Source organism: Taurulus bubalis (genome assembly GCF_910589615.1).
Source record: "Taurulus bubalis genome assembly, chromosome: 9".
Lineage (NCBI taxonomy): Eukaryota > Metazoa > Chordata > Actinopteri > Perciformes > Cottidae > Taurulus > Taurulus bubalis.
In genome coordinates this window covers 869,609-894,509 of record NC_136597.1, presented here as the reverse complement: position 1 = coordinate 894,509, position 24,901 = coordinate 869,609, and the positions used below count along the sequence as shown (strand labels likewise).

General features: G+C 44.2%; 2 protein-coding genes across 2 annotated transcripts in view; one reads left to right on the top strand and one right to left on the bottom strand.

Annotated features, from left to right (window-relative positions):
• Window positions 1-1,046: 1,046 nt before the first annotated feature.
• cstpp1 (centriolar satellite-associated tubulin polyglutamylase complex regulator 1) lies at window positions 1,047-9,774 on the bottom strand. Its single transcript, XM_079223096.1, has 9 exons — window positions 9,682-9,774; window positions 9,029-9,131; window positions 8,193-8,323; window positions 7,398-7,482; window positions 6,433-6,518; window positions 5,473-5,677; window positions 4,246-4,355; window positions 3,523-3,586; window positions 1,047-2,055 (listed from the first exon to the last, which is right to left on the bottom strand). Exons 1-9 carry the CDS (start codon window positions 9,749-9,751, stop codon window positions 1,887-1,889), a joined length of 1,023 nt encoding a protein of 340 aa, XP_079079222.1. The 5' UTR covers window positions 9,752-9,774; the 3' UTR covers window positions 1,047-1,886.
• A 3,649-nt stretch (window positions 9,775-13,423) lies between these two features.
• The window catches only part of ckap5 (cytoskeleton associated protein 5), a 42,376-nt gene continuing 30,898 nt past the window's right edge, over window positions 13,424-24,901 (top strand). Inside the window, exons 1-10 of the mRNA XM_079223088.1 lie at window positions 13,424-13,478; window positions 15,532-15,627; window positions 16,547-16,740; window positions 17,648-17,854; window positions 20,340-20,511; window positions 20,586-20,715; window positions 20,817-20,917; window positions 21,118-21,231; window positions 22,799-22,903; window positions 23,180-23,269. Coding sequence (XP_079079214.1) covers window positions 15,571-15,627; window positions 16,547-16,740; window positions 17,648-17,854; window positions 20,340-20,511; window positions 20,586-20,715; window positions 20,817-20,917; window positions 21,118-21,231; window positions 22,799-22,903; window positions 23,180-23,269 — 1,170 coding nt within the window. The 5' untranslated portion in view covers window positions 13,424-13,478; window positions 15,532-15,570. The remainder of the gene's footprint in view (window positions 13,479-15,531; window positions 15,628-16,546; window positions 16,741-17,647; window positions 17,855-20,339; window positions 20,512-20,585; window positions 20,716-20,816; window positions 20,918-21,117; window positions 21,232-22,798; window positions 22,904-23,179; window positions 23,270-24,901) is intronic.

Genomic DNA, 24,901 nt, shown 5'->3' with positions numbered 1-24,901 from the left:
TTCTTTTTTTTTTTTAAGCCTCCTGTGGACAGGTGTTGGAAATTAGCATTCGCTATATACACTTAACACAGTGCATCTGGGTTTTCCTTTGTGCATTATGTGTGCTAGAAATTCCAATGCCATTGTGATGTCCACATCAAATAAATAAAGTCAAAGTCAAAGAGCCTAGCTTGTGAAATGGCACAGGTGGGATTTGAACCCACGCCTCCTGAGAGACTGGAGCCTTAATCGTGTTTGCTGTTGCCTTTAATTGAACCAGATTCAATTGCTGCATCTCACTACTGCATTTTATTTTCTTAAACTGCACTGCAACTTTTATTACATTTTTATTTTTGATTGTTTTAATGTTTTCTTAACAGTTTTTAAATCCTGTTTTCTCTGCATTATGTTTTGATGCTTTTAATGGTTTTATGTGAAGCACTTTGAGTCGCCTTGTTGAAATGTGCTATACAAATAAACTTGCCTTGCCTCCGTGAGAGAGGCTTTTCTGCTGTATTTGTAATGGCAACACACCAAGAATCGGTGAGTCACCAAGTATCTTGGCCGTTGCGCATGTGTAACCTGTTAACGGCGTAACGTAGACATTTCCAAAAGTACAGGTATTTCGCCATGTATTTATTAACGCCATTTTATGTCTGTGTACTTTGTACTTTTATATTATGTGAAGTTATCATGTAGCTCATGAAAGATCAAATGTGAGACACTTATTAACCTTGTATGCAGTGGGTGGATGTTTAATTGTTTTATTTCCCAAAATGCTGGACACCACCAACATAGAAGCTGCAATGAGGGTCAGGACGGATGTCAATGCCCAAGGTCCTGTGGACACACGTCACTTTTTATGGTGTATGAATCAATGTTTGAATCACAGCTGTTCTCTTGGCGCAGCAGCAGCTGGAATGTGTGCGCCTCTTCTTGGAGAAAGCTCTTTGCTGCCTGAGGTGTTTGGTTTCAGAAGATGTGTTTCTAACCCTGTTACAGCTCGCTAGGGGAGAGTGGATGCAACACAAAACCAGTTGGAATCGGTCAAACAAAGTTATTTTATTTACAGGAAACTCAGATTAAGGCCAAACACTGCAAAATCAAAGATAAGGGTCAGTGGATGCGGTTTAGAACAAATAAATAAATATAACCAAAAGAGGGCCTTAAAAAAACTTCACTAATCTATATGAAATAAACCAAACACAGATGAAACAGCACCCTTGGTCTCAGTGTTGTTAGACACAATTCACTGTGTCGTTGTCGTGAGAGGATGTGAGGTACTCCAGCTCTGATTTCCAATCCAACTTCCATTCTTTTAAGAGGTGAGCGGTGCGTCTCTGCAGCTCTCTGCGAGCTTTGCAAACCTTTTCTGTGGCTCTGCGGAAGCTCGGCACAAGCTGCTCTGCAGATATATTCTGCATTAATGTCCAGTGTTATGGCAAACCTTAAAGGGGAAGGATTTACACATTCACCCACAGTGTAATGAAAAGGTAGGTAGGGTTTCAAACCAGTGCAGCTTTTTACAAAAAATCAAGCATTTACAGTCAGTAATTCTACCATAGTACCATATTATTATTATTAATATACAAACCTACAGTCCTTAAAACTAATTTCTACTTTTAGTGGAGAATATTGGTGTTTCATTATGGTATGGTATGAAGAGGCATCTCTAATGTAGCAACAACAGAAATTCAGGTAAAATTGTAAATACTTTGAAATAGAGTATAAACTGGAGTGATACTGTTGATATTCAACCCAGTTATACTACTCATCACTAGCTAAATAAATACCATTACTGCCAACTATACAAACATTCGGTTTGGTAAGATTACGGTACAATCTGCAGAGCAGTTTATCGGACTTAAGATGGAAGCTGGCGTGTCACAGACTGGTGAAAGATTAGGTCAGTTTTCAGAGGAGTCCGTCTCTTCCGTGGAGCCGTCGCTCTCCACCTCCATCTTCCTCCTGTGGTGGAGGTTCCTCCTGGGGGAAGCCCTCCTCTGCACCTCCTTCAGCCCGCACACCGCACTGCCACTGCTGTGGCTGCCGGGGCTCACTGAGATCTGGGCGATTCTGATCAGCACCAGAAAGAGGAACGAGATATTAAGAGAAGAAGGGATGATAGTCGAAGTGAGAAAAGGTATAGCAGAGAGGACAGGAAGTAAAGGACAGACAAAAGGAAATGAGGACAATAACATGAGAAAACAGCAAACAGGAGAAGAATTGTACTTGTAACGAGTGGTGGAAGGACCAGACGCAATATGACGGAGACAGTATTGGGAGTGGAGAGCAAGGCTTTATTCTGGCAAACACACCACAGGAAACAGACAGGAAGAAGGCAGGAATCTCAGGGTCAGGGACAGAGGACTACGGAGGTTACCGAGACAGAGGACTACGGTGGTTACCGAGACAGAGGACTACGGTGGTTACCGAGACAGAGGACTACGGAGGTTACCGAGACAGAGGACTACGGTGGTTACCGAGACAGAGGACTACGGAGGTTACCGAGACAGAGGACTATGGTGGTTACCGGGACAGAGGACTACGGTGGTTACCGAGACAGAGGACTATGGAGGTTACCGAGACAGAGGACTATGGAGGTTACCGGGACAGAGGACTATGGTGGTTACCGAGACAGAGGACTATGGAAGTTACCGGGACAGAGGACTATGGAGGTTACCGAGACAGAGGACTATGGAAGTTACCGAGACAGAGGACTATGGAAGTTACCGAGACAGAGGACTATGGAAGTTACCGGGACAGAGGACTATGGAGGTTACCGAGACAGAGGACTATGGAAGTTACCGGGACAGAGGACGATGGTGGTTACCGGGACAGAGAACTATGGAGGTTACCGGGACAGAGGACTTACCGGGACAGAGGACGATGGTGGTTACCGGGACAGAGAACTATGGAGGTTACCGGGGACAGAGAACTATGGAGGTTACCGGGACAGAGGACTATGGTGGTTCCATGGAAATCGATTTGGCAGTGACTGTGAGTGAAGCTGGGGCTTATATACCAGAGGGAGGAGCTTAATTACCAGAGGGAGGGGCTTAATTACCAGAGGGATGAATTTATATACCAGAGGGTGGAGCATATATACAAGAGGGAGGGGCTTATATGTCAGAGGGAGGAGCTTATATATCAATCACAGAGCGAAGCTTTTAGACCAGAGTGAGGAGTTTATATACCAGAGGGAGTGGGTGCAGCAGAGTGGACAGGTAAGAGTGATTGAGCTGACGAGGTGGGTGTGGCTAACAGGTGCACAGAATAAGATGAGGTGGGTGTGGCTAACAGGTGCACAGAATAAGATGAGGTGGGTGTGGCTAACAGGTGCACAGAATAAGATGAGGTGGGTGTGGCTAACAGGTGCACAGAATAAGATGAGGTGGGTGTGGCTAACAGGTGCACAGAATAAGGTGAGGAGGGTGAGTGAGAGACAGAGTGGCAGGAGGGAATGGAAGCTGGACTGTGACAGTACTGGTGTATTATGATACAGCCTCCTGTGGGTGTACAGAACACTGTATGTGCTCTCACAGTTTGTCCAGTTCCTGGTCCATCTCTGGATCAATGAGAAACTCTGCCATGCTGGGCAACGCTCCTGCAGAAAGAGGGATGGAAGACAACGTTCAACTTTTTAAAGCCTATTGAATGTGTATTAGATCTAATGATTCTGTGTCATGTCACAGTGGTCAAGAACACAGATAATTGTCTAGATTATAGATTATTGTGTTGGTGTTACAGACTGTTTGGTTCAGGATCAACTCTGTCATCCAGCTGTGTGCAGCAAAGAAAGCTCTGATAATCACACTCAACACAAGGATTTAGCAGCTAAAGAGACAGGTCTTTTTTTCAGGACTTTTTCAGGAGAGACCTAAATGGAACTAACAGAGTGAATGCTCTTACATGCATGAGATGAAAACACTATTAGTCGGCACCATAGCGTATCGAGGATCAGTGACTAGTGAACAAGTAAGCATCACTGGACGTCCAGCTTTACTAGCAGATCTTGTCTGTATAAATCAACAGTTGAGTGAACTTAATCTCAAGTATGTCTACTAACTAAAGTTCTGTTCAATTGACCCACTATATGTTTACCAATATAACTAATGGACTAATTGTCCGAAGGATACAGATTTATTAAAGGGTAGAAAGTAACATCAGACTCCAACGTTTGAAAGATGATCTGTGGGCCTTGAGTCAGGCATGATGAAGTCTTTGAGTAGCAGCAGTAACACTGCTGTGTAACGTTAGACCTACCAATAGTTTGGTTGATGCTCTCGTGTTTAGCAAGGCTCATCAGGAAGCTGTAGTACGAGACTTTGTTGGTCTGTTCAAGGACCTCCGTCATACAGGCCCTGGGAGGATGGCTGCACACAGGGACACGGGTACATTTTAAGGTTTTCAATAAAGGTCTTAGATTATGGTTAAGAGAAAAAAACTTTGTTCCCACATTTAACACCCTGATACTTTTACTTTGTGTATGTATCTGTGGATGTGTTCTCTTTTTTATTCTATTTTATCACATTTTATTTTTTGAAAAAAGAAGCTACAAAAGGTGTTGGAACTTAGCATTTCGCTATAAACACTCAACACAGTGCATCTGTTTGTTTGTGCTATGAATTCTAATGCCGCTGTGACGTCCACATCAAATAAACAAAGTCCAGTCAGCCAAAACACTTCAGATCACTCTCAGTATTCATGAATGCACACGGAAAGATTCACAAATGTATTTCTTGATTTATGTATAAATGACTGTCGCCATAACAATATGTGTCAATGCACATATCATTATCATGCAGTTATCATTATATGTAAATGTAAACAAAATCCACACATACAAAAAAAATCTAATTCACAAATGTATAACGAATGAGTCTTGTTATATAATATAAAAGGATTGTATATTTCCATCAAAAACTAATTTGGATGTTGTAACATTGTAACTCAATGTCTCTACATTTCTGGTCATCATCAACAGTCAGCGCCTTAAGTTCCTACATCTTGTTCCACTCGTGTTATTTGATGGTATAAACATAATGGGATGTTTTCCATGACGTAGGGCTTATGTGCTCCCTGTGTCCACTTAGGAAACGTCACTGACGCATCAGTCCTGGTCCACTTTCCTCCTTCTGTTCTAGATAGAGATGACATACCAGACAGGGAAATTAAAAAGTTTTTCCCCGACTGAGATCCGTCTCTCGTCTCGTGTGTTGAGAGCAACCGGCTTCCTCCGACCTTCAGCCTGACGGGATGTCACATAGCAAACATGAACATGGTTGATGGCTCACAGCCCTGCAGGAGATGAGGTGCGATGTTGTTCTTCCTGCAGCAAGGCACTAAGGGAGGCCGTGGTTTTATAGAAGGCGGAGCATTGTGAATGTCTTCATCGGAGACGGAGAGGAGATCCCTTCGTACTCCTATTTGACCGTGGGTAGCCTGGCCTCCATGAAGCGGTACATGTTACTAGGACTGGGGTGTGTTTACCTGCGCTTGAAGCGGTCGCACAGGGCATCGATGCACTGAGCCAGAGTGGACGCCTCCACCCCGTCCCGCCGCGCCTCCTTGTCGCCGTCCTCGGCCGCCGCAGAGGGGAGCCGCTCGATGGAGCTGGACGTCGGCACGATGACGGTGTTGGGACTCTTCCCTGCCAGCAGGTCCTGGTAGATCATCAGCACGCTGCCCAGGAACTCTGCAGACACAGAGACATGGGATTAGACTGGTAACACTGCACTTCATCATTCATTCCATATCAGATATTTCATATGACTCCATATGGCTCACTTCTGGTAACATTATTCCTTAGATCATTTATTATTTTCATATCAAATATCTAAACATAGAAATCCTTCCAGTGTGCAAGAGTTTCTGCTTCATCGTAGTAATCAATCCATAATGAAAATATTAAACATTTGTATCACACCACTTTCTATAGTCTCAAAGACAAACTGTTTGAAAAAGATTCTATTGAGTAAGAATTTAAACAAATTCATTTTAACATTAATTAAACACCTGAAAATGAACGTGATCAATGTTTCATTAAAGTAAAGTAAAAGCAAATACATGTAGGCTAAAGCGGCTGAAGTACACTAACACGCAGACATCACTGATTAGCGCAGCATCGTTGACATGGTTAGGCCCTGTGAGCTGCATGTGGTGCGGCATGCTTCAGGTGTGAGATCACCAAGAGACGTCTCCTTCTCTCCTGCAGGGACCTGATGCCGCTCAGCTGGCCGGCTCAAAGCCACAAGAACAGACATTTGGAAAACTCAACAGGGATGTTTCTCTGCAGACATCATGACCCTGGTAGTGAGGAGTTTCATGGAGGAACTACAGAGAGTTGGAGAGTCTGCTCCAACACCTGGTAACTCACACCAAACATATCTAGAGTGATACACAGCAGTACAGGTAAAAGGCAAAATATGTCGTTTTTTTATTTTGTGGTACCTGCGTAGTAGAACTGCAGCTGGAGGGCGTAGAGGAAATCAGAGAAAGACATCGGACCGTCGGTGGCATCGTCCATCTGAACTGTTCTACAGGACGAGAAGAGAAGCAGATGAATACCTTCTTCTGCCCAGCGGTCACCTGGATCAACTCCCAAAGGTAACGCAAAGAACAAGCATGTGCCCGTAAAACACATGAAGTCTGAGCGCATACAGTACAGTAACATGCATTTAACAGAGAATCAGAATCATTTATTGCCATGTATGTTTTCACATACAAGGCAAGTCCTGGCAGGAGGTGCATCACATTTAACATTTAACAATAAACAGAGTGCAATGAATGTGTATTGTTGCACACAATGACTGATAACACTATATTGTCTTGTTAGATCTGTTGTAATATAGCATTGGCATGTGCAGTAGACACAAATATACACTGAACAAAAGTATAGACACCTTTGAGTTAAAATAAAAGATCTATGTGTTGATGGGACTAAACGTTGCATATTTGAGAGCTTAATAAATGTTTTATTAAGATAAGAAACTTAAGTTTTAAGTTTATAAAATGGAATATTTTGCACACCTGTGTAAAAATAATTCTGTCCATCAGCATCTCACTAACACAGATGTGTGCCCAACATTTGAGAGAAATAAGCCTTTTGTGTGAATAAAAATAGATCTTTTAGTTACTGATGCAGAAGTATTTCATGTATGTGTTTAGTTTGCCTCCATGATGATGACTACACTGAACTTTAACACTAATGCACTGGCCTTCCTGTGTGTGTGTGTGTGTGTGTGTGTGTGTGTGTGTGTGTGTGTGTGTGTGTGTGTGTGTGTGTGTGTGTGTGTGTGTGTGTGTGTGTGTGTGTGTGTGTGTGTGTGTGTGTGTGTGTGTGTGTGTGTGTGTGTGTGTGTGTGTGTGTGTGTGTGTGTGTGTGTGTGTGTGTGTGTGTGTGTGTGTGCACTGACCGGGCTGCACTCTGCACCACCTCCAGAGGGAAGTCTGGACACAGGAGCTGCAGCAGCGACCGGTACTCCAGCACGGACAGAGCGTCTGGAACAGTCAAGGAACAGGAGCGACGACACGTCAGAGGAGGAGTTTCACACGGCAACGCAGTGCAAACACTACATGTAGCATTTAAACTAACAATGAGAACACAGAGCAGACAGTAAACCTTAAATGACTCAAATGAATGAGACAATAGTTTGATTAAAAGAATAAACATTTATATAGATGCCTGTATGTATGCCTGCTTATATTTTGAGTCTTTCTTTTAAAAGCATATTCATTATTTCAAACTCAGCGTAAATGAACGACATGAACACATGAATATAACACATTACATTGCATTCCATTTAGCTGAGGCTTTTATCCAAAGCGATTCACAATAAGTGATTCAACCATGAGGACAAACTCAGAACAACAAGAATCAAGAAAGTAGAATTTCAATAAAGTTAAACTACAAAGTGCCATCAGTAAGAGACATGTAAGTGCTGCTGCGGTGCTACCCTAGTACCACATTTACATGACTTTTACTAAACCTTTATCTTATGTTCTTCAAAGACTTTTCCAGACCTGGAAATAACCATTTTAAAATATTAGGACTCTTCCAGGTTTTCCATGACCGTAAGAACCCTGTTGTATTCATTTACTTAACAGTCTTTAAAACTAAGACTTTCTTACGTAATAACATAAACAAAACCGTATATCGAGAAAGGGGCCACCGTGTAATGACCACAACATGAATCTATTCTCAAACAGACCTCCGCTCTTGCCGATCTGTCTGTAGCATCTCCAGAAGACTCTGATGAAGGAGGCTCTGTTGTGAGGCGTGGCTCTGATGTAGTTGTATTCTCTGAAGAGGACGTGGTTACTGTTCTTTACACTGCTGAAACTACACACACACACACACACACACACACACACACACACACACACACACACACACACACACACATTCAAGAAGAAGAAATCCAGGTGAGGGTTTTATTGTACAAATGCACATTGTTAATAAAGCACATCCTCATAGAGTGGGGCCGTGTTAGTATACATGTCTCTCTCTCTCTCTCTCTCTCTCTCTCTCTCTCTCTCTCTCTCTCTCTCTCTCTCTCTCTCTCTCTCTCTCTGGGGCCGTGTTAGTATACATGTCTCTCTCTCTCTCTCTCTCTCTCTCTCTCTCTCTCTCTCTCTCTCTCTCTCTCTGGGGCCGTGTTAGTATACATGTCTCTCTCTCTCTCTCTCTCTCTCTCTCTCTCTCTCTCTCTCTCTCTCTCTCTCTCTCTCTCTCTGTGGGGCCGTGTTAGTATACATGTCTCTCTCTCTCTCTCTCTCTCTCTCTCTCTCTCTCTCTCTCTCTCTCTCTCTCTCTCTCTCTCTCTGTGGGGCCGTGTTAGTATACATGTCCTACAAAAGAAACCAGCAACTACAAGGCAATGTCATGATTATACTGTACACCTGATGATTCCAGTTTCCTTATATTCTGTACTTTTCCAATAATATGTTAGAGGAGATTTGTTATTGACAGCGCGTGGTATGACCCTCCCAACGCGTGCATCTCTCTATACAGCACACACTGCGCTGTGTGTCGAGTGTCACGTACTATTCAGCAAAGTAGCGGATCACCCCGAACTGGGTGTATTCCTCCTTGTGCTCCAGCAGCTGGGTCACTGCGTCACTCAGGTAGAACGACACCTTACTGTCCGCTGGAGGAGACACACACACACACACACACACACACACACACACACACACACACACACACACACACACACACACACACACAGGGTTCAGACACATAATGACCAGTGGATTCCATGACTTTTAACCAAATGTCATGACAAACATTTAGTGAAGTCTGGGTGTAAACAGTAAAAAGTGAGTAAATGTAGTATTTAAACTAACAATAGAATACAAAGCATACAGTAAACCTTAAATGACTCAAATGAATGAGACAATAGTTTGATTAAAAGAATAAACATTTATATAGATGCCTGTATGTATGCCTGCTTATATTTTGGCACACACGCACGCGCACACACACACGCGCACGCACACACACACACACACACACACGCACGCACGCACACACACACACACACACACACACACACACACACACACACACACACACACACACACACACACACACACACAGGGTGCTGTCATAAGGCTCCTGACAGAGCGATGATTGACAGCTCGCTGCTAGCGGAAGTGCACAGCCGTGAAGGAGCTAGCGGCGCGAGCAGAACCTACCCAGGTACTCGTCGTCCGGGACGGCGCAGGTAAACCGGTTCATTCTGGTCTTCCTCTGGACCGCCGACATGAAGGTGAACACACCTGTCTGGACACCTGTGTGCGCAGTCACACACGTGAGCTGTCTGCAGCGCGAGCAGCGACCGTCCTGAACACGGAAGTGTTCTGAATATGGTGGGCGGGGCCTCCGTACAAACAGCGGGATGTTGTGAGTTACATTAATGAAATGCCCCCGACAACATAGCACACAAAGGTTCCATTGCTATTTCAACATAATAATGATCATAATCATAATAATAATAGTCATCATTATTATCATTATTAGCTTTTCGTCTTCTTAGCTCTATTGTCTATCACCACATATGTCTATGACGTCACAACATCTGGATGAAGGGTCAGTCATATAAACACCAGACACAAGTAGTGAAGCTACTGTGTGGGATTTATGGTGCTGGAAATCCAGTCAACCATTTTCCGAAGGAGGCTCACTGCTAAATTTCCCGCAAATGCATCATCATCATCATCATCATCATCATCATCATCGCAGCATGCAGGTGTTGGCCTACCTTGAATAAAGATGATTACCGTGGAGTGGCTGCTGTTTTCCACACGTGTGTGCGTGTGGGAAACAGCAGCCACTCCACGTTAATAGACAAAGTGCAGGATGTAAACGTACATTAGGTTACAGCTATAAGGTTGCAACAGTAGAGGCTTTTAGGAGTGGGGCCGGTGTAAAGATGACAACATGCTCAGCAAGTCAGCTCTCAGACTGATAGATAGATACTGTATTCATGCCCAAGGGGAAACGTGTTTGTCAAACACATTTCATTCCTGATATTTGTTCTATGTAACCTTGCTTGCTACTGTTGGATAACCTGCAATTCATCTCAAGTTTTTAAGACAGTTAAGACATATGCCGTATGTCCACAGACCAGCCCCCCTCCCCCCATATTATTATTAGCTTTATTTTCATTGGTTGCTGGATTACATTTCACCCAGATACAACAGATACGTTTTTCTGATTGGCTATTCGTGTAGCCCATTTCTTTTTTTTGATTGGCTGATGAGTCCAGGGGATTCGGGGAGACGTGCTTGATTCCTCCATGGTGAGGGCAACGACCAGGTCATGAGAAATACGATGTGTGGCGGGAGGACGTGACTTAAGGCCGAAATGCGTGACAGTCACGCTCAATGCGTGACACTTGAGAGCCCTGTGTGTATTCATTATCAACGCAGGAGCCTGGATGGTCACTGTAGGCTTCGCAGAAGGAAGTTAATACCAGAGCAGGGCAAGAGGCCCCATATCTCACAGCCGAGTCAGCAAAAGGGCTTTACATAAAAAGGCGAAGTAAGAACAGCTGTAGAAGCCCACCTAAGAAAGCAGAACTACCTTAAGGGAAGGGGGGCAGAGGACAGCCAGATAAATCCTGCTGTAGGTCCTGGTGGAAGCTGTAGGTCCTGGTGGAAGCTGTAGGTCCTGGTGGAAGCTGTAGGTCCTGGTGGAAGCTGTAAGTCCTGGTGGAAGATGTAGGTCCTGGTGGAAGCTGTAGATCATGGTGGAAGCTGTAGGTCCTGGTGGAAGCTGTAAGTCCTGGTGGAAGCTGTAGATCATGGTGGAAGCTGTAGATCATGGTGGAAGATGTAGATCATGGTGGAAGCTGTAAGTCCTGGTGGAAGATGTAGGTCCTGGTGGAAGATGTAGGTCCTGGTGGAAGATGTAGGTCCTGGTGGAAGATGTAAGTCCTGGTGGAAGATGTAGGTCCTGGTGGAAGCTGTAGATCATGGTGGAAGATGTAGATCCTGGTGGAAGATGTAGATCATGGTGGAAGCTGTAAGTCCTGGTGGAAGATGTAGGTCCTGGTGGAAGATGTAGGTCCTGGTGGAAGCTGTAAGTCCTGGTGGAAGCTGTAAGTCCTGGTGGAAGCTGTAAGTCCTGGTGGAAGATGTAGGTCCTGGTGGAAGCTGTAAGTCCTGGTGGAAGATGTAGGTCCTGGTGGAAGCTGTAAGTCCTGGTGGAAGCTGTAAGTCCTGGTGGAAGATGTAGGTCCTGGTGGAAGATGTAGGTCCTGGTGGAAGCTGTAAGTCCTGGTGGAAGCTGTAAGTCCTGGTGGAAGATGTAGGTCCTGGTGGAAGATGTAGGTCCTGGTGGAAGATGTAGGTCCTGGTGGAAGCTGTAGGTCCTGGTGGAAGCTGTAGATCATGGTGGAAGATGTAGGTCCTGGTGGAAGCTGTAGGTCCTGGTGGAAGCTGTAGGTCCTGGTGGAAGATGTAGGTCCTGGTGGAAGCTGTAGGTCCTGGTGGAAGATGTAGGTCCTGGTGGAAGCTGTAGGTCCTGGTGGAAGATGTAGGTCCTGGTGGAAGCTGTAGGTCCTGGTGGAAGATGTAGGTCCTGGTGGAAGCTGTAGGTCCTGGTGGACGCTGGCAGGAAGTTAAATATGCCTACGTGTTAGATAAGCAGATGGTTTTGGGAGATTCTGTTAGGTCAAAGGTCAATTTTGTTACGTAAGTGTTTATTTTATAATGTCATGGTGATGCGCAGGTTTTGGGATACCAGTGTTTATTAAATATCTTTGTTCCACCTTGCATAAGAGTAAAACATATTTAAATAATGCTCTGTCCATATAATCAATGCTTGGCACATTGTATTATGAATGAAGAAGAATTGTAATCTCATGTCTGGGGGTTCACTCATATTGTGTAAAATCATGTGGTTTTGGATAAATGTATCAAACTGGGAACTATGGTGAAATAGACGCTTGAAAAAAACCTGGAGTGTCAAAAAGGAGAAGTTGAGAAAGGAGGAAGTGTGGGCATGGAGAAAGCTCATTTGCCCGCAGCGTCTTGTAAGGGGGGGTCAAGAGGTTAGAAATATGACGAGAGACAAGAGGTCAACATTAGTATTGTGATGCACTTTTGGCCACTTTAATTACTGTCATCATCTGGTGCAACATATAATACATTTAAATACTTGTTTTAATCCGCCTGTATATTTTATACTGCTATTGCACTCTTCTTTACTGTTTGTATTACTGTTTATTTATATTACTTTATTTTGTATTTACTATGTGTCTCTGCACTGCTGCTGTAATCCTGCAATCTCCCCACTGTGAGACTAATAAAGGATTATCTTATTTTATCTTAAATCTCGACCAAGGATGAGGACGTCGATGGTCCAATCATCAATGAATGTCTCAGTTTAGGGGCGGGCCGTAATTCAAATGCAACCAATCAAATGGCTTTGTCCAGTGACGTATGGGACAGCCGCTAATGACCGAAATGTAGATGTTTAAGACGTGAACGCAGCAGGCTGTGGGCTGTGCAGGGGGTCCTGCTCGGTACGGGACTCTTCACGCAGTGAGGCTGTGCACTGCATGTGAGGAAGGACTCAGGAGAGGGATGTGATCGTGTCCCTCAGGGTGCTGTCCCCGTGAAGGCGTTTCAAGAAGCGGCAACAAGTTCAACACACGCAGCAGTGATTGGACCGGAAGTTGGTGTTCATTTGTTAAAATAAAAGCGCAACATGTCTCAGTTGCACAGAAATACACAATCAAATTAAACTGTTTTCCGCTAAGTTGACTTCCTTGAGACGTTTACTGCTACACAATACATGTCAGTTAATTCGGTACGTTGTCCTGACAAAGGAACGCTGTTACACGTTGTTGTTCAGAACCGGAAGTGACTGGTCTTCTGTCGGCACGGACACAGCTTGTATAAAGCTCGACACTCCGCTCTACTGATACCATTACAGCCATCATCTACCTGGACAGCCTCTCCTTGTCCTCCAGCCACACAAACAGGTATGTCAGCGATGCGCTATTGTTGACTCATTGTGGTTAACGTGTCTTTAGCTCGGAGCCTCGATGCTAGCTCGCTGGTTGTGTGCTGCAGCTGTCGGTGTGAACTGCGTGTTTAGGCCTGGCTGTTGGCGGGTGTGGAAGGTTAACGTTAGCTCATAGCCTGGCTTCTAAGCAGCTAACGGCGGATAGCCACTGCTAGCTAACAATACGGCGTCACTACAAACATCTGCTCGGCCTCATACATTTATACAAAATATGCTAACCAGCTACACACTGATCTCCAGTGTGAGCTGCTCGTATGTGTAGCTGGAGGCGTTATCAGGAGTGAGCGGGTCGACGTGCTAACATAGCAACTGTCACAGCCGTTGCTAACTTTGCTAATTAATGGCGGTCATCTGACTTGCTAGTAATATCCGACAGCTAATGCTAGTTAAATACGGTGGGTAAACTGGGATGGCACTGGTGACCACCGGCTTACTGTTGGCTAGAGGATGGTAGTTAGCCAACAGTTGCTAACCTAATTGCCACACCTCACAATACAGATGCATCACATTATACCCCAGCTGTAACCTGGTTACAGCTGGGGTATAATGTGATGCATTAGCATTGTGATGCATTAGTATTGTGATGCATTAGCATTGTGAGGTGTGGCATATGATCATCTGTGGTTCGGGTTACATTGTTATCATCACAGGGTTCTTACAGTCATGGAAAACCTGGAAGGGTCCTGGAGTTTTAAAATGGTTATTTCCAGGCCTGGAAAAGTCCTTGGAAAAAAAATCCCCAAAGTGTAGTAAAAGTCATGTAAATGTGTTATATTCATGTGTTCATGACGTTCATTTACTGAGTTTGAAATAATGAATATGCTTTTAAAAGAAAGACTCAGAATATAAGCAGGCATACATACAGGCATCTATATAAATGTTTATTCTTGTAATCAAACTATTGTCTCATTCATTTGAGTCATTTAAGGTTTACTGTATGCTTTGTATTCTCATTGTTAGTTTAAATACTACATTTACTCACTTTTTACTGTTTACACCCAGATTTCACTAAATGTTTGTCATGGACATTTGGTTTAAAGTCATGGAAAAATCATGGAGCCATTGGTCACAATGTGTATGAACCTGTTATTAAACTCCTGATCTCGACTGTTGTATCAACGTGAAACACGCGTTGAATGCCTCGGCCTTCTTGGACGTCATATTGACATTACTAATGAGATTTCTTTGCTTGTTTACACACACCAAGGGTTTGTGTATTTAAGCAACAGCCGCTTGTTGCTACAGCAACGTATCCTCACACTGACAGTAACTAGGCTTCTGTTCCCAGAGCTTCAGGTGGGCCATGGTGGCTGACAATAAGAAGCATTTCTTCATTGGTTTGAAAAGATGTTTGGTTGTATTTGTGCAGCGTGCCTTTAGTTGTGACCGGATGAGTCCTGTCCCTCAATGTTAATGATGGCTCACGTTCAACTAGCAGTGTCGTCTGGGGTTAGTTGCCCTTTCCATCCAGAGGCCTGCTATCGTGTCGCACATTGTTGTTTATTGACAAATCAATATGAAGTATTTAAACAATACATGTGTATGAAGGACTGACCCAAGCTGACAGTCTTTTGCCAAGATCCTGATGTTTTTGGCCCGTTTGCCAGACTGTGTTGGATCCATATGAACCTATAGCCCTCCCTGACTGTGTCATTATAAAGCTCTCAAGTAGACCTGAGTGCATATCCGTAGGTGAGTGACATTGCAACTGAAGAAATTACTTTGAGTCTTTTTTATTGACATGTGGCTGATCTGTATTAACCTACACTCCCTTGCAATTTAGTAATTGTAGTAAATGCAGGGCCACAACAGTCCTATTGCCAGTGTGTAATGGCTGCTCACTAGTGTTCATGATGTCACAAGCAGTGTGTGAGGAATTTTAGGTTTTGGTTTTCAAGCAGTGGTCCACTGAGATTCTGATCCATTGTAGGGCTTCTTTATTCCCCCAGCAGCAAACCACAGATGAAGTACAACACGTGTAATGTCATTGCAATAATTCTGTTTTCCAGTTGCATACCTTCGGGGAAGCCCACCCCCGATTGGCCGCCATGGGGGACGATAGCGAGTGGTTGAAGCTTCCCACCGATCAGAAATGTGAACACAAGGTGACTGATTCTGTTTCTGTGAAAACATCTCCTTCAAACTACTGGATTAATTCAAAGTTTCTCATCAACACTACATTGTACAAGATTACATGTTAACACATTTAGTTCAGTTTATTTTGTCTAGCCCAGAGTCACATGACACATTTACAGTCTCTACACATAACATCCTGTCCTGGGACCTCACATCGGATCAGGAACAACTCCCCAAATAAAGATAGTAAAAACCCTTTCATGGGAAAACAGGAAGAAGCTTCATAGAGCAACAGAGGAGGATCCTCTCCAGGATGGACAGAAGAATAGATGTCATGTGACCAGAATGAACAACGTAACAGAGTTACAGCACATTACATAAATATGACAGACATTATCCATATAATGAGTAGTAGACACATGGATTGTTATAATTGGACCTTCCCTGTTTCTTGTAGTGACCGAGCCTCTCCCCGCTGTTAACATGCTGCTAGCTAGCAGCGCTGGCGTTACCAGCATGCCGTTACCCAGCATGCCGTTACCCAGCATGCCGTTAGTTGGTGTTCTGTACATCTACAAATTTAGTTTGACAAATTGTTCATGTTGAAATTGATGGGTGCCATTGTGTTTGACCTTGTTAGTTAGTTGAGGGGTTATAAGTTATAACCATGAGTGAGATGGGAATGCAGTTCATGAGGATCCCTCCCAGTGCACAGTGCTTATGAACATCCATCCAGGCACTGGTCAACCTTTCCTATCCAGAAATATTGTGCCCTATTTTCTACCGAATAATGTGTGTCTGGAGCCGCAAACGTTATTTGATATCACAGGTTATAATGATTTGTTTTTTACACACACACACACTATAGCTTGTTGTATTTATGAAATTATAGAACACGGGTCCCCTTTCTCTTTCTGTCCTTCACCGTGTCTCTGACTTGCTCTTCAGGTGTGGAAAGCTCGTCTGAACGGCTATGAAGAAGCTCTGAAGTTGTTCCAGAGGATCAAGGATGAGAAGAGTCCCGAGTGGGGGAAGTACCAGGGACTCATACGGAAGTTTGTCACTGACTCCAATGCTGTGGCTCAGCTCAAAGGCCTGGAGGCCGCCCTGGCCTTCATTGAGAATGCCCATGTAGCTAGCAAGTAAGTAATTTCATCTGTGGGCCGTGTTGTGTAAGGTACTGGAGACGTGCTCAAATACAGTACAGATGCATCAACAGATGATTTATTTAAAGGCGTATCAGACACAAACACTGCAGTTTGTAACGGCTCTGGAACGTTATCATGGCTTTTACTATTTAAACCTTTAGTGTGGTGACTAGCGACGGTATTGTTAGGATTTTAGCCATACTAGTGCCACTATCTATACTCTTATCAGTTCTTTTTGATTATTTTGTTAGGGGAACAATGACAATTAATTAAAAAAGAATCAACATTGCTTAATTATTCATATTTAAGCAAATGGTCCCCCTCCCCCGCTCCCCTCCAGAGTCCGGCTCCCCCCGCCCCCCGGCTCCCCTCCAGAGTCCGGCTCCCCCCGCCCCCCGGCTCCCCTCCAGAGTCCGGCTCCCCTCCAGAGTCCGGCTCTCCCCCCCCGGTCCCCTCCAGAGTCCATCTATATAAATGTTTATTCTTTTAATCAAACTATTGTCTCATTCATTTGAGTCATTTAAGGTTTACTGTATGCTTTGTATTCTCATTGTTAGTTTAAATACTACATTTACTCACTTTTTACTGTTTACACCCAGACTTTACTAAACGTTTGTCATGACATTTGGTCAGAATGTGTATGAAACCTGTTTTTCGATGTCGATGAATGCATTCTGTCGTATGCCTCTAGTGGTAAACACAAACTAACAACAAATAAACAAAAATTCAAAGCAATCCTTAACAAGGTGGCGCATGCCGATACACATGTACAAACTGTTATCAGATTGAAGCCAGACCTGTAGGGCAACCTGTTCATGAGAGGCTGTCGGTGTGTCCTGAGGCTGCGTGTATGAATGACTGGATTAATGAGTGAAGTAATGAATGCGTGGGCTGTGTGCAGGACAGCGGGCGAGGTGGTGTCGGGCGTGGTGACCAAAGTGTTCAACCAGCCAAAGGCCCGCGCCAAGGAGCTGGGCACAGAGATGTGTCTGATGTACATGGAGATCGAGAAGGCGGAGGTGGTGCAGGAGGAGCTGCTCAAAGGCCTGGACAACAAGAACCCCAAGATCGTGGTGGCCTGCTTCGAGGCCCTCCGGAGGGCCCTCAGGTCAGTGCTGCGGCCCTCATGCAAACGTATGGAGAGATTTAGATGGTCCTACTGGCTGTGGTTCTCATTTGAAAAGAGAGTTTAGTTTTGACTTCTTGTTCATGCAATGCGTTGGATAAATGTACTCTACACCGGTTTGTAAAATCATTAATCAGGCCATTTATTCTTATTAACCATTTAGCCTCGCGGCGTCAATTATCAGACAAGGAAATAAAAAATAAGTCAAGTGACGTTTCCTAAAGGATCTCCGGAACCACAACGTTGATTAACTTCATTTAAATTGCTGAAATACAGTAAAGCCTTGTGGGAAGAGTTATAGTCACATGTAAGAACACATTAACTTACTGTTCAGTTTATGTAGTTACATTAACTTACTGTTCAGTTTATGTAGTTACATTAACTTACTGTTCAGTTTATGTAGTTACATTAACTTACTGTTCAGTTTATGTAGTTACATAAACTGAACGGTAAGTTTATGTAGTTACATTAACTTACTGTTCAGTTTATGTAGTTACATAAACCCTGTAACCTCGCCGTCACTTCCGGGCGGCGGCCGTAACGTTTCACTAGATCGTTCATAAGTACACTTTACAAAGTCTGATTTGTAAAGTGTAAAAAGACAAGTCTTTGTAACCCTACAAGCTTGTATGAGTCTAAAGTTTGATAGATGCTTGTGTAGTGTATTAGTACCTGTAGTATATTAATACCTGTAGTATATTAGTACCTGTAGTATATTAGTACCTGTAAGATCCAGATGCAGCCGGACTGTTTTTACTCTCCGTGGTCGTGGGAGGTTTCATAGAACATGTCTTAAGCAGTAATTTATGCAAAGAATAATACCCAGCATGCACCAATCCAAGCAATTTTAGGCATAAAGGCTTTAACGTTTCCATTTTGAACCGAAAGACAGTGTTCTGACACAAACTCCGTGGTAACAGGCCAGGGCTTTGTTACACTCTGCAGGTTGTTTAGGACTTGAACCTTGGAGTTGGAAAAACTCGGGCAGCTCAAAGGCATTTTGGGAAGTTTTGCTCATATCATGCTGGATGTTGATAGTTATGATCAAAATATGTTAGAACACTATTATTTTTAATTTATTTATTTTTTTTTCACAAATACATTTAGAAGAAAATGATATAAAACAACGAGTGTTAAAAGTCATTTGGGGTTCATTCACCCCTTGAACAGACAAGGCCTCAGATGGTTTTAGAGAAGGCGCAGAGCCAGAGATGCAACGTGTTTCTTTACTAATTGCATCTCCAGGTCTGCTCTCCGAGCGGAGAGTCTCCTCTTGAATACATAAAGCCACAGACGCCCTCATGACGCCTGGCACTGGTCGTGAACCTTCCTCCCTCATGTTTTGAGCCCTAAGGACAACAATGATGAGTCTTCAGTCAGAACATACAGCAGATCACTGGACTCCCAAACGGAGCGCTGTGAAGGGAAAGTTCAGTCACAGGCAATGAAACATCATTAGAGGAAATCAGTTTTCCCAACACGATGTAATGCAGAAGTCAAAGGAATCTCCCAGTGTTCTCACTGCAGGGTCTCATTGGCTGCAGGAACGCTGCCCCCTGTGGGCGAAGACGTCTTCTGTGAGCAAACCTGGCACGGAAACACAACGATAAGGAGGGTTGTGAAGAATAAAATCCAAATGATTTATTTTTCAACTAAATAAACTAGATGCTGCATTCAAATATGACAATAAATAAGTGTGGAGGAACAGCACTACTGCAGCTGTGTGCCTCAAGGGAACTGTAGGGAGTCAATGTCACCTTCATGGAAATGTCATGTTGGGTCAAGCTCCGGGCCATGTTGATCTCAAGTGGGCCGGACCAGTAAAATCACAGCATACTAACGCATACATAAACACAATATTATATATGCTTAAATCATTGGTGAAGGTTTTTGGATGATAAACTCTATTTTAAGGTCTTTCTACAATAAACTAGAAACAGAGACCAACAATTCAGACATCAGCCCACTGTCGACCTGCCTGGGTAAACATTCCCTCACAGTTGAGCCATATGTGTAGTCAGTGCTCCAATCAATTGCGACACTGGCTCAATGGTTAGCATGCCCGTTTTTCGATCAGAGGATCAGTGGTTCGAGCCCCGTCTCAGCTAGTTTTTTCTTTTCTGCAATTTTAAAAATTATCCCGCGGGCCGGACTGCCGCTGAAGGAGTGAGAGCCACAGACGAGCCGCTCGTGTGCAATGCATCCTGGGACATGTAGGCACTGCTCCACGGCAGGCTAGATGGGCCTTCCGTCAATATAGCTGGGGAAGTTATTTCTTCAGAGAACTACATTTACCATCAGCACTGGAAACGCTTTAAAGGTGCCACACTTTACTGAGCAAACTATATTTTACATTGAGGTAAAATAATATGAAGGGAACATACTGATGAGATATTTGTCAATCAGTCTTCCATGTCTTGTGAAGGACACTAACCTCTTCTCCCCGCTCGCTCTCATCTTCCTCCAGTGAGTATGGGTCCAAGATCGTGACGTTGAAGCCGATCGTGAAGGTTTTGTCCAAACACTTTGAGTCCAGAGAGAAGGCGGTGAGGGACGAGGCCAAGCTGCTCGCTGTGGAGATCTACAAATGGATCAGAGATGCTCTGAGACCGCCGCTGCAAAGCATCACCGCTGTACAGGTGGGACACGCTCCTCACTGCACACATCAGCTGGGATGAGATGAAGTGTGACTGAACGATGCTCTGTCCTGCAGCTGAAGGAGCTGGAGGAGGAGTGGGTGAAGCTGCCGTCGTCTGCTCCCAAACAGACCCGCTTCCTGCGCTCACAGCAGGACCTGAAGGCAAAGTTTGAGCAGCATCAAGCCCAGGGAGAGCAGTCTGACGGTAGGCTCAGGACGGGAGAGAACGGCTCAGACTTCTGCTGACAAACCCCTTGCTTTGTTGTCCGTGGGCTGTAACGTGACGTTCTGCTGCTCCTCCTTCAGGAGAGGACGAGGCTGAAGCCGTGGCAGCAGTGGATCCGTATGAACTGCTGGAAGCCGTGGAAATTCTGTCCAAGATACCCAAAGACTTCTATGAGAAAATAGTACGTTGGTCTAACTACGGAGATTTCTCAAAGATCCCTTTCAAAGCATGACGTCTGTGTTAACTGGTTTAGGGGTAGCTTTAGTTAATTAAGATGCTACTACTGAGGTGCTCCTGAATGTAGAATGATCACGCTGCAGTGTACTTGTGATGAAACCCAACATGCGGCAATGTGTGTCCGTGCTCTGTCTGTTTCTGCAGGAAGCTAAAAAGTGGCAGGAGAGGAAAGAAGCTCTGGAGGCGGTCGAGGCTCTGACAAAGAACCTCAAACTAGAGAACGGAGACTACGGAGACCTGGTCAGAGCCCTGAAGAAGGTGAGTCGTCTTCAGTGAGTCATCTGGGGTTAAAGAGACATTCCTAGGCACATGAGATACTATCAACGTTTCTTACAGCGAGTTTCTGCAATGTTTGTGTTTGACGGGAGGAGGGGCTTATCTCCATGAAATGTAACCGTTATCAACGAAGACATTTATTATCAGCCATGGAGGAAATAATCAATATTCCTGCTCTTATGAACTTAAATGTTCACGTCTGGGTTCGTAACATCACCCGGTGTTTTCACTGTCTCTACAAGCCACACGTTGACTGGTTTACTACGGCTGTATGAACTCAAAATAAACTCTTTAGCTGAGACTTAGTTGTCATAAACCGATAAAAGGGATCCAGAAATAACTACAGAATTGTAAAAAGTCTGAATTCATGTTTTGTTATTTCTCTCCGAAAGACAACCAGCAAATGGAGGAAATCGATACAGCATAGTATCGCGATATTTTGCGTGCCGATATTGTATCAATACACGGAAGCCAAGTATTGATCTTTTGATTAAGCAATTATAATCTCTTTAATCCTCGATTCAAGAAATTAGAAATGCGTCGTCCGTGTTTAAATCAACCGTCTGGACTTCCTGTCACTCGTAGCGCCGCTGCTCTCACAGCTGTTGCTCGACACACGGGACAACATGCGCACACGGCGCTGGTCAAGACGGTAAAAAAAAGCATAAATCAAACTGGCTGCTGGTCCTCTAGCAGCGCTGGAAGCGGCCGTCATTCTGACGCACTTCCTCGCGTGACATCCACCGAGCTGTGCGGCTACGGATAACATTATGAACCCAGACACGAGGGCGTTTGGTGTTGCAACGTTGTGGGAATTCCACAACAAGTTTATGGTGAATGGCGGAAATGAAAACTGTTTGCACAGAGATAAGCCCCGCCCCCTCTTCGGCGCATCCAGCTCGAATGACGCGACTACGTGGACTGTAATACAGTTCAGTTCGTCAGGTGCAACATTTATGAAAGTGTTGGTCTGCTTGGAAATCACATTTTTGCTGCAATAAAAATGATTGAAGTGAGATGAAACTTGATCTTCTTAGATACAATATGTTGACAAAGTTTTCCTTTGGGGACAATTTGCGGTGGAAAAAAGGGAATAAGTCGCAATACTCAATATATCGCAGAATCGTGATGGTATCGAATCGGGACCCAAGTATCGTGATCCAATCGAATGGTGGGACTTCTGGTGATTCCCCTAGTTTCTGGGCTTTGCTAACGTTGTAGCAGCTCATTCTTTATTTTTAGGTGTAATGCTGCGATCACGCCAAAAGCGTTGTGACTTATTCGCGCGAGTAGATTACAGGCAAAGTCAATGCAGACGCCAATGGTTGCCAAAAAGCGTTGATTCAGCAACATCCGTGACGGAGGGAATCTTAATGCTGATCCGCTTTCGCAGCACAGCGTCACGCACATTTCTCACATCCTCATCGTTGGTGCCATTTGCTTTGACTTTGTGTGTAATCTCATCGTGCAACACCTCCGTATGGCGTTTGGTGTGAACGCCGCATCAGAAGACTGTCTGGTGACGTTGTGCGCTGACTTTATGTTTCAGGTCGTGGGCAAAGACGCTAATGTGATGCTGGTGACAGCGGCTGCTAAATGTCTCGCTGCTCTGGCCGCCGGTCTCCGGAAGAAGTTTGGAACGTATGCAGGACAAGTAAGTAAAGCTCTTTACACGATGACACTCATTTGGGTTTTCCACATTGAAGTGTTCAAAATGTCAAAGGAAAAGTGTTGGGTATAATGGGCACAAATGACGCGTTAGCATTGCTGTCATTTTCATTCTTTTTTGGTTTGACATCAGGGTTTATTCTTAAACACACAGCTGGAAAGCAGAGTGCTGGTGCTGCATTCAATGGGTGTCGTCATTCGTTAACTTTACATTGGATGAATTTATGTCGCGTGGAAGAAGAAATGACCGTCTGTGTTTTAGGTGGTTCCAACTATTCTGGAGAAGTTCAAGGAAAAGAAGCCTCAGGTGGTGCAGGCCTTGCAGGAGGCCATTGATGCCATCTTCCTCACGGTAAGTTGAGTCCTCAAGTTGACTGAGTATTTAGTGAGCGCTCTTCTTGACTCATCCAATGAAATATGAATGAGTGCAATAGAGGAGGTCTGTGGTAATCCTCTATCTGTTTGTCAACCAAGCCTTTCCCTGTTCAGAGGAAAACCTTCAATCATTAAAATGTGTCCCGTGTTTCTCCAGGTCGGGGTCAGGGGTCAGCGGTCAGCACCCTTTCCTATCCAAAGAGACATTTTGCCCTTTTTCCCACCCAAAAAAATTGGAGCCGCGAAAGCTATTTGATATCACGGCTTATAAAGTTCATATATAGTCATATTATAAATACATAAACTATGTTCTTAGGAAATTATAGAACAAGAATAAAGACAATTATTGACGTGGTATTGCTATTTTACCTGTTTATAACTATCAAACTCTTATGTAGAGGAGAAAACAGTCATGTGTCGGCTACATTAACCCTTCGAGGTCTTCGAGCGCGCGCACGCGCTATACGATACTGCCGTTTTGAAAATATTCACTCGGTCACGATAATTCTGCACAGAAATATGGTTCCACGTCTCCAAGATTCAGTTAAACTTCAGCTTCGTCTGCCTTTTGTCCGCGAGATCATTTGAGATTCACACAGCAAGATAGAGCATTCTACACCCAGACGTGTCATATGATGCAAACACAGCTTCACCGGGAGAGAGAGAAAGAGCAGGCGGCTGAGTGAAGCTGTACTGGAGAACAGCGCAGCTTCTAATATAAATAGAGCCTGAAGGAGTCGATCCCTGAGATGAACAGGACATTGCCAAGCAAAGGGATCCACTGGAAGATGGGTAAGTGCATTTACTGAACTTTGCAATAGCATATTTACGTTAGTAATGGGACCTGTAGCCAGATAGAGCTGCTGCTAACACGAAGCTAGCGGGTAGCGAGCTAACGATCGCTAACGGGGTTATACATGTCTACAGGCTGACTGTAAGACTGAGGGTGCTCAAATATTGTCACGATTCCCGTTAACTTTCTTTCAGTGAACGTAGTACGCTTAGTAGTGTTATAGCTCTGTTAATCGTTACTGCCGTAGTGTTTACCTCACGTTAGCTCCTACCACGGAGCGAGCGAGCTAACGATCGCTAACGAATTTATATATGGCTACAGGGTGGATAAAAATACTGAACGATGGGTGTTCAAATATTGTCACGATCCCTGTTGACTTTTGTTCAGCGAACGTAGTACGCTTAGTAGTGTGGGATCTCTGTTATGTGTTTGTGAGACTGAAATGACCATGTTGTTAGGTTAGCTGTGCGCTAACCGGAAGTAGCGGTGCAGTAGCTAAATGGGCACATGGTAGTTATGAGACTGAACGGGGCGTAATCAAATATTGTCACTATCCTGTTACTTTCTTTCAGTGAACTTATACTAACTATTAATGTATTTTACAGAGAGGATTTGCAGCTGCCAGGGTCCAGAGGACAACATGCAGCATCGCTTTAGCAGCCTCCAGTCCGTCTCTGCCAGATCATCACTGCAGGCCTCAACGCCAGCCACAGCTCATCACCTCACCTATAATAATACATTTGATTTTAGACATTTATTTACATGTGTCTACCATTTTTGTATTCATATATTTCACTGCTTTTGTGAACCTAAGAC

Coding starts and splice junctions, on each gene's coding strand:
- cstpp1 (XM_079223096.1), bottom strand. CDS start 9,751: ATGTCGGCGGTCCAGAGGAAGACCAGAATGAACCGGTTTACCTGCGCC. Junction 7,483..8,192: donor ACAGATCGGCAAGAGCGGAG/GTCTGTTTGAGA, acceptor TGACTGTTCCAG/ACGCTCTGTCCGTGCTGGAG. Junction 4,356..5,472: donor TGCGACCGCTTCAAGCGCAG/GTAAACACACCC, acceptor CCCTGTGTGCAG/CCATCCTCCCAGGGCCTGTA.